This window comes from Anguilla anguilla, chromosome 3 (assembly GCF_013347855.1).
Source record: "Anguilla anguilla isolate fAngAng1 chromosome 3, fAngAng1.pri, whole genome shotgun sequence".
NCBI lineage: Eukaryota > Metazoa > Chordata > Actinopteri > Anguilliformes > Anguillidae > Anguilla > Anguilla anguilla.
In genome coordinates, this window is record NC_049203.1 from 63,875,994 (window position 1) to 63,884,334 (window position 8,341).

General features: G+C 47.8%; 1 protein-coding gene across 3 annotated transcripts in view; it reads left to right on the forward strand.

The window, feature by feature from the left end:
• The window catches only part of aff2 (AF4/FMR2 family, member 2), a 176,879-nt gene that overhangs the window by 96,185 nt on the left and 72,353 nt on the right, over nt 1-8,341 (forward strand). For all 3 annotated transcript variants that reach the window (XM_035409111.1, XM_035409112.1, XM_035409114.1), the window contains exon 4: nt 3,960-4,004. In XM_035409111.1, coding sequence (XP_035265002.1) covers nt 3,960-4,004 — 45 coding nt within the window. The remainder of the gene's footprint in view (nt 1-3,959; nt 4,005-8,341) is intronic.

Consider the following 8,341-nt stretch of genomic DNA (forward strand, 5'->3'; position numbering starts at 1 on the left):
GCAACGCGATGCAATTGCCCCCCACCCCCACCCCCCCCCTTCTGAAGGAGCAGTCGCAATGGCTATAAACCGCTCAAGTGATTGAAATATTTGATTATCTACTCCGATGCAGTTGCCAAACATTATGGTCCAGGGTACAGTTTATCTAATTCCGTCTAACGAAATACCTGCTATTCCTCAGTAATTACTGCTGCTGAATTGGTAGCAACCTCTGTCTAATAGCTGGGAGGCCTTCAGTCGGCTCACTGGTATATGGTTATAATGGGAGTCCTGAGGAGAGCTGGCACAAAATCGCTCATCCTCTTAGAGACAGTTTTTTATTTTTATTTTTTTCTGAGGCTGAGAAACTCCCAGATCCTTTAAAGATGTCATGCTGTCTCCAGTCACAGTCTGTTCCTACACCATGTCCAAGAGCTAAATCAGTCCAGAAATTCTTTCTGCGTGTGCGTGTGCGTGTGCGTGTGTGTGTGTCTGTGTGTGTCTGTGTGTGAGTGTGTATGTGTGTGTGTGTCTGTGTGTTTGTATGTCTGTGCGTGCATGTGTGTATGTGTGTGCGTGTGTGTGTGTGTGTGTGTGCTGCTGATTTATTTTCATCTTTTTGTCTGAATTCTGAATTGTGTCTGCACTAAGGCAGAACCCCACAATAGCGTGTCAAAAAGGGCGTGGGGGGCAGATCCTCGAGGGGCGTGGCAGATTAGTCTCCTGTGACATCCCTGAGTGCTCTCATTCTAACACCGGGCAGGAAGGAGTTTTCAGCGTGTCGCCTGCCAATCATGCCCAAAGTGGGCGGGCCTATCCCCTCCCACCACACCCGTGGACTGACCCCTTACAGATCCCAGTCTCCTTTTCTTCAGTAGAGTGAATTGACCCAGAGAAACGTTTTTTTTAATTTTTTTATTCACAGAGCATTTTTTTGTTGACATAACATAACATGACATAACATAACATAATGACGAGAACAGGCAATTCAGCCCTTCAGTGCTAGCCATTTTCCGACCACTAACGGGCACCTCACCATTTTCCTACAAACTAGATTGTGTCTACCACCGTATCAAGCGTGATCTTGAAAACCTCCAAGTTTCTGCCTCTACTACATGGCCTGGCTGGCTATAACATTCATTAACATCAGGTAGCTGTGTGCTTACATAGCCTCTTATGAACTTAATATGCATGCAAACATCAATCCTGGGCCTGGACTCTGCCAGCTTAATGCCCTCATCCTCAAGTTAATGACGCATTATTTAGTTCTGTAGATGATTGGTAAAGACTGTGAATGTCTGTGTGGCACTGGTGTGCTTCCTGTTGTTGCACAACCACGCTTTGCTATGTAATTAGGAAAGGTTTTATCTATGGTATGAAATGAAATATATTCTTATGTGTGCTTGGCTTCTTATTGTTAATTACAGGTTTGTTTGGTAATTTACGGAGCAACGTAACACAATAATGTTCTATTCTGCACACAAACACAGATCCTGTCACTCTTATGCTAATAATTTGATGTTTTCACTAAACCTTAAGTAGAACTTTGCACTGATCTAGTAGTTATTTGTGCTCGAAGCTGTTTACCAGTGAATCATCTCCCTTTTAAGTAGAGAATCATTATCACAGTTATTGTCACTGAATTTCTTGCACGACAAGCTGAGGAAAGGAAATGCAGCAGTGTCATTGCATGACGTGGGTTTGAGTGTCAAATGTGGATGACTACTCAGTCCCACGATTCACGTTTGTGTGTGTGTGTGTGCATGTGTGTGTGGGTGGGTGCATATGTGTAGATGTGTTTGTGTGTATGTGCGTGTGTGCATGTGTGTGTATGTGTGTGTGTGGGTGGGTGCATATGTGTAGATGTGTGTATGCGTGTGTGTGTGTGTGTGCGTGTGTATGTGTGTGCATGTGTGGGTGGGTGCATATGTGTAGATGTGTGTATGCGTGTGTGTGCGTGTGTGTGTATGGGTGTGTGTGTGTGTGTGTGGGTGCATATGTGTAGATGTGTGTATGCGTGTGTGTGTGTGTATGTGTGTGTGTGCATGTGTGTGTTTGTGTGTGTGCGTATGTGTGTGTGCGTGTGTGTGTGTATGTGTGTGTGTGCATGTGTGTGTTTGTGTGTGTGGGTGTTTGTGTGTATGTGTGTGTGCGTGTGTGTGTATGTGTGTGTTTGTATGTGTGTGTGTGTTTGTGTATGTGTGAGCGATTGAAGTGAAAACGGCTGGCTGCTAGCTGATTACCTAAGAGGACCCAGCTGTGACACTCTTCAGCGTGATGCCACTCAGGCGCCTGCTGGAGCATGCACATTCCCCTGTCATAAAAGCACACACGGGGACACAAACAAGCAGACACACATGCGCACACACACACACACACACACACACACACGCACATGTGCATGCACTCACACACAGACACCAATGACACATACGCACATACACAGACACACAGACACACACACACACACACACACACACTCACACATGCACACACACACACACACACACTCACACATGCACAGATGCACACACACACAGACACACACGCACACACACACACACACACACACACACACACTCACACATGCACAGATGCACACACACACAGACACACACGCACACACACACACACACACACACACACACACTCACACATGCACAGATGCACACACACACAGACACACACGCACACACACACACACACACACACACACACACACTCACACATGCACAGATGCACACACACACAGACACTCACACATGCACTGATACACAGGAACCAGGATTTGAGTAATCACTGTACTCAATGTGCGAAGTCAACATCGCTTACTACCAACATCATTTTCTCCCTGTCGTTCTGATCTAATTTGAGAGCCACTGTAAAAATAATTGTGATAATGACGCTCTCTTTGTAGAAGGACATGATTGACTGACTAAGCAGCACAACGGAGAAGCAACACTGCCATTGTCAAAAAATGAGAAGATCAGTACATATTTGTATGGGTTTAGAGAAAAGCAACCACTGCCTAACATTGACCCCCCTGGAAGTCTAGTACCTCGGCTTAAACAAGCCACCACCCTCCCCTCTATCCAAAACGAAAAAATAAAATGTTTGGAACATTTATGCCCATATTCTTGTGCAGCAGCTTAGTTTAAGCAGTGCTCCTGCTTTGATTTGTGGGGGGGGGGGGGTGGACCCGAGTCCTCCAATGTTGATGAAAACCTCGCGGAAAGAATCGTGCGTACTCCACCTGCGGGACCGCGAAGAGACCCCCCCACGCCGTAAATCTGGCACCCTCTCCGGAGTCAAACCCGGAGCCCCGGGGAGAAGGAGACGTACCTGCTGCCGTCTTCGATGTGCCAGGAGGGGGGGGGGGGGGGGCGTCGTCAGAACGGCCCGTATTTATAGCTGAGTCACGCGCTCCGGGTGAGAATGACCGAGGGAGGTCCGCCCCGCCTCGCTGGAGACGATCTGAGCCTTTTTATTTATTTATATATACATTTTTTTCTGCTTTTTGTTTAACGTAATGGAGTGACTTGAAGTCAGACGAAAGGTCTGTGTCTCTGCGTCGTTTACCTGTCAGCCTCGTTAGTAACAACGCCCCGTGTTCTTTTTTTTTGTTTAATGCTTATCGGGCGGTCCCTTTGCGATGATTAAGATGTGTTGCCGGACGGCCCCTCGCAACGCGGTTTGATAACTCGTTAATCAAAACTGCGAAGATAATGAAAGGGAATAGAATGCTAATGACTGATTGCTTCCCCAAAAGGGAACCCGTTTGATCTCAGGGTGGACGCAGCGCCTTCGCAATATTGGGTCAATTGTTTTTCCTGTCGCTTTTCTGACCCGGTTTTCCCGGCCCCTCGTGTTCGATCTGGCGTTTTGGCCCCCCGTGTCAGGGCCTTTGTTTTTTTTTTTTTCTCTCTCCTCTTTCTTCCCTGTCTCCCTCTCTTAACAAGTTCCTTTTTCTTCCTCCTCAGGTCAGCCTGTCGACCGACTCCAGCTGCGTGGAGGAGATTCTACGGGTGAGTGACGCTCACTTCCTGTTTCTCTCTCTCTCGCTAATTACCGCACGCCGCTGCCGCGGCGCGGTTCGCGCACAAAGCCGCTCGTCCGTCCGGAGACACAAACCGCGGAACGGGAAGAAAAACCTTTTTTTATTTTCTAAACGCGTTCGGCAATTACCGGCCTCTTCTCTGTTATGAGATAGATTTTAACAAAAAGGAGGCTTTTCGGGTGAAATGAAGGGTGTGCCCGAAACGTTGTGCTTTTCGCACGAGCGTATGAAAGGTTCTGCTGCCCGGCTCGCAGGGAGGCAGCCTCCTCACGGTTTCATAATCAGTATGCACTCGGGTGCCCTCGTCTCCCAGAGGACGGGCACGGAATCGGGACACTTTTTTTTCTTTTTTTTTTTTCTGCAGACTGCAGTCAGGGTTTCTCATCTTAAAAACTTTCTCTTATTTTTTTTTTCCTTTGCCGGTAATGGAAACAGGGAGGGCCTGTTTTTTGTAATTCTCACCTGAGATGCAGGATATCTCTCTCGGCTTCGGTCGGAGCTGTCAGAGGGAAAGGTGTAAGTCCTCGTAGGGGTGGGCCTGGCGAATAGGGGGGCCGAGGTGTGAGCACAGGCCTTCTGTTCCCCTCCCCCCCCCCCTCCACCCTCCCCCCTCCCCCAGTGGTCACTTCTGGAAGCGTTCCTGAGTGAAAGCACACTGCTACCCTGGCAGAGAGTGTCGGGGGTTGTAACCACGGTGATGGGGAGGGGACACAAGGGCACCCTCTGCTGCGTTTTGGAGCTGGAGCTGCCCCCCATCCCGCCATGTGCGCTGTGCGGCCTTGGCTTGGCTCGTGTCAGGCAAGGCATCTCATAGCAACGCGCCGCCCCGCCCCCCCATCCCAAACCCTGCCCCCGCGCCAGACGCGAACCTGTCGACCGCAACGCCGCGTCAGCCCAGGAGGCCTTGACGAATCACGGTCGCCAGGTGACCTGCTGCTCAGCCGTCACACGCGGTACGCTGTGGTGGCCACTTTGGAAGGGGTGGGGCTCTCGAGCCACGGTGAAATAAGACCGGCGCCTTACGGTGGCCGAGCGGCACGGCACAGAGGGTATGGCACGACTCAGAGATGACTCAGACCACGCGGTGTCACCGAGGGGTGGGGGGTGCGGGGGTGGGGGGGGATTCCTCCGTGGGAGGAACTGGATCTATATTCTGGCAGAGTCAGGCTCTGCATTATGAAGTCAAGGATTTTGAAGAGTAAGACTCTACGCTGTGAAGATAAAGCAGCGTCAAACTGGCAGTTTTATTCCTTAGTTCTTTGAGGCGTGATGTCAGAGGATGAGATATGGGTATCTTCAAACTGCAGTATTGCAATTCTAAAAGTAGAAAAGATGTAGCATTTAGAGTATGCCTGGTGTGGTCCAAGGGGAAGATTGAAACTTAAAAACTTTCACCTTTCAAATGAAATTAATTTTCTTCTTACAGTACCTATACATTTACAACTTTGAATGTAGCTATATGTACTAATCATAGGGTCTATAAAGATCAGCCCTTTCAGAGAGGGGGCCCCACAAATGCACTTCATCTACAGCCTGCGTTGGAATTAAGCCTGCAAGGCCTTAGGACATTGAGTTTACTTTGGAACTCCTCCCTTCTTGCGTTTTTGCACTCCTCCTGAACCCCACCCCACCCCACCCCCCCCGCACTTCCATCCCACCGCCACCCCCGCCCCCACCCAACTCCTCTCAGGTCCCTTATCTAGCGCGCTTTATCTTAACAACCACTGTTTAGCAAGATGAGCGCACTCTGGCCCACTCTGCTGAATCCGTGATTACATCTATCAGAGGGAGCGAATTGGGGAAAAAAAAAACTAAAGCAGCCCCCCTCTGTGCAGCTCTTTTTATCTATTTAATTTAGCAATTTACCTTCAACTACTATTTTTCATGTCAAAGTCATTATCACCTGGCGAAAAAAAAAAAAAACGCATCTGCTACAAAGTCTCACACCTTTCTGTGTTGCATTATGAGTATCAGGAGTATAGCGATATCACAGGCTGATCTGAGATGAAAGATGCTATTGTTCCTGTTGTGTGTGCATCAGATTAATCAGGTTGATTCCCCTGAATGTGTCTGTGTCTGAGAGAGCCCACATTGACGGGTAGCTTTTACTCCTCTCTTTTTTTGTCGGCTGTCACTTCCCCAATACACCCCCCCGCCCCCACCCCTTACCCCCAGGCTGAAAAGACCCATTAATACCCTCCGTCGCTTTAAGATGTTTTTATTTACATTGCAGGAGTGTTAACACGAGTGGCTTTTTCCATCTTGAATCCCGTCGCTATAATTAGCCGTACGATTCCACTCTGCTGATTTGTGCTAGTTTCGCCATAGTCAGCATAGCATATTCAGGCGGGCCGTCTCTGCGGGACACTGGTACGCCCAGTTAAGTCACCCCGTTTCGGGGGCCCTAAGAGCTACGAGGGAATTACGAATTTCGGCGAGCGATCGGCATGCTGTCTGGGGCACAACTGTGACGAAGCAGCCGTGGGCTAGTACCCATCGCGGTCCCTGCTTTTTTTAAGCTCGGCTATGCTAATGTATCCAGACATGCTTAATGTATCTACTGATGACGATCTGTGATCTGCTGTAATTTTCCGTGTGTCATATTAACCCTATTGAGTTGATTAAGTATCGTTGTCTTGTCACTATTTCCATAAAAAATAAATTTTGTTACCTCTCTAAGAATGCAATTGAGGCACCGGTGTGCTGAGAGGAATATTAAATGATCTGTTTTGCGTTACATTTGAACTCTTGAGGTTTATTTAATCTTTCCAATTTACAGGTCATTTTTAACAAATGTGCGGATTGCTTTGTTTCATTATATTTTCTATTGCCAAAGTCATCTATGAAAGAAAATAGCTCAGGCTTGCTTAAAATCATTAGTTCAAGTTCAATGCGAGCCACAAAATAGGAGGATTGAATAGCTGCCTCGTGAAAATAATTCGCATAATTAGGAGTCCTTATGCTCCGTGTAACATGGCGTTATACCAGAAGTATAACAAAAGCTCAAAGACCACAACACTTCCTAGTGTCAGTACTTGCAGCCAGAGGAGAAGTAATTAATCAGCACACAAAGTAATGCTTTGTTGGCACCGTGGTGGAGACAGCAAGGAGTTATTCCAGAACGTTCTGCTGACATCGACCCAGACAGACCCACACAATTCCGTCAGAACGTGAATAACAACAGATACTTCTCACCGCTAGACTGAAGCCCTCCAAACCAAAGAACCCCGCCCCCTCGCTCATGATTGACAGGTGAGAGGAAGCAGGCTCTGGGTGGTCTGCTCAGCCTCATCAGTGACCGCTCACTGTTTCCATGGCGCAGGAATGACAGTTTGAATTCCTCACCATGGCCACCAGCGACTGACAAGGGGTCAGATGGCCTATCCTTGCCACAGCTCCACGATCCTTGCAGACAGGCTAATTTTAAATGTATTTAAAGTTATTTTTTTAATATATTATTTAGTTACTTGTGTTCAGTTAATGACTTGAGGTTCTCTTTCCCATTGAAATCTCATGCCTTCCAGTCTGTAGTGAAAGATAGTGAATGTGCCAGTTTGTGCCAGGGTGCAGCAGAGAATATGGTCCAGGTGTAAGTGCTGTTTTTTTTTTTTTGGAAAATACTTCAGCTGCTTATTTTCCGTTTTCCGTAAACACTACACACCCCGAAACGTCTGCAAGAGGCGAAATTAAACACGGGTGGCAGACACACTCCATGCTTTTTTTTTAACAAAAAAAAAGCAAAGGAAAAGCAGTCTCTAAGATTTACAGTTCACCCATTTTTTTTCTTCCTGTTTGTAGAACAGCAGAAAGCAAACATCAAGTAAAACCAGACTGGTGAAAGAAAGAAAGAAGCGCCATTTTGTCGGGCCACTTCTGAGGCGTTGCTGATGAACAGAACGGAGGCAGATTCATCGCGACTCTGGTGCCGTAGCTCCTCCACCAGGCCGGCACAGCGCGGATAGGCCTGAGCGATAGCGCAGAGCTTCGTGTACGCTGTAGCAGCGCGGCACAGGGAGTAGGAGGAAAGGTTTGCGTGTCATTTCTCTTTTTTTTTTGTTGTTGTTGTTTTTTTTTCCCCCTCTGAGCACCCCGGGGGGGGGGGGGGGGGAGGTCATTCTGCTCAGAGGAGGGAAGCCGAGCCAACATTTATGAGGAAATGAACTATATAAACAGGGAACATTGTAAACAACCTGCTTCAATAAAAGCAGGATTGCAAACTCGGCTTTTCACTAAGGCTCTCATCTCGTTATTCGAGCAGTAAAACATTCGGGAGGCATGAACCTTGGCCAGTAAACTTGATCCGTT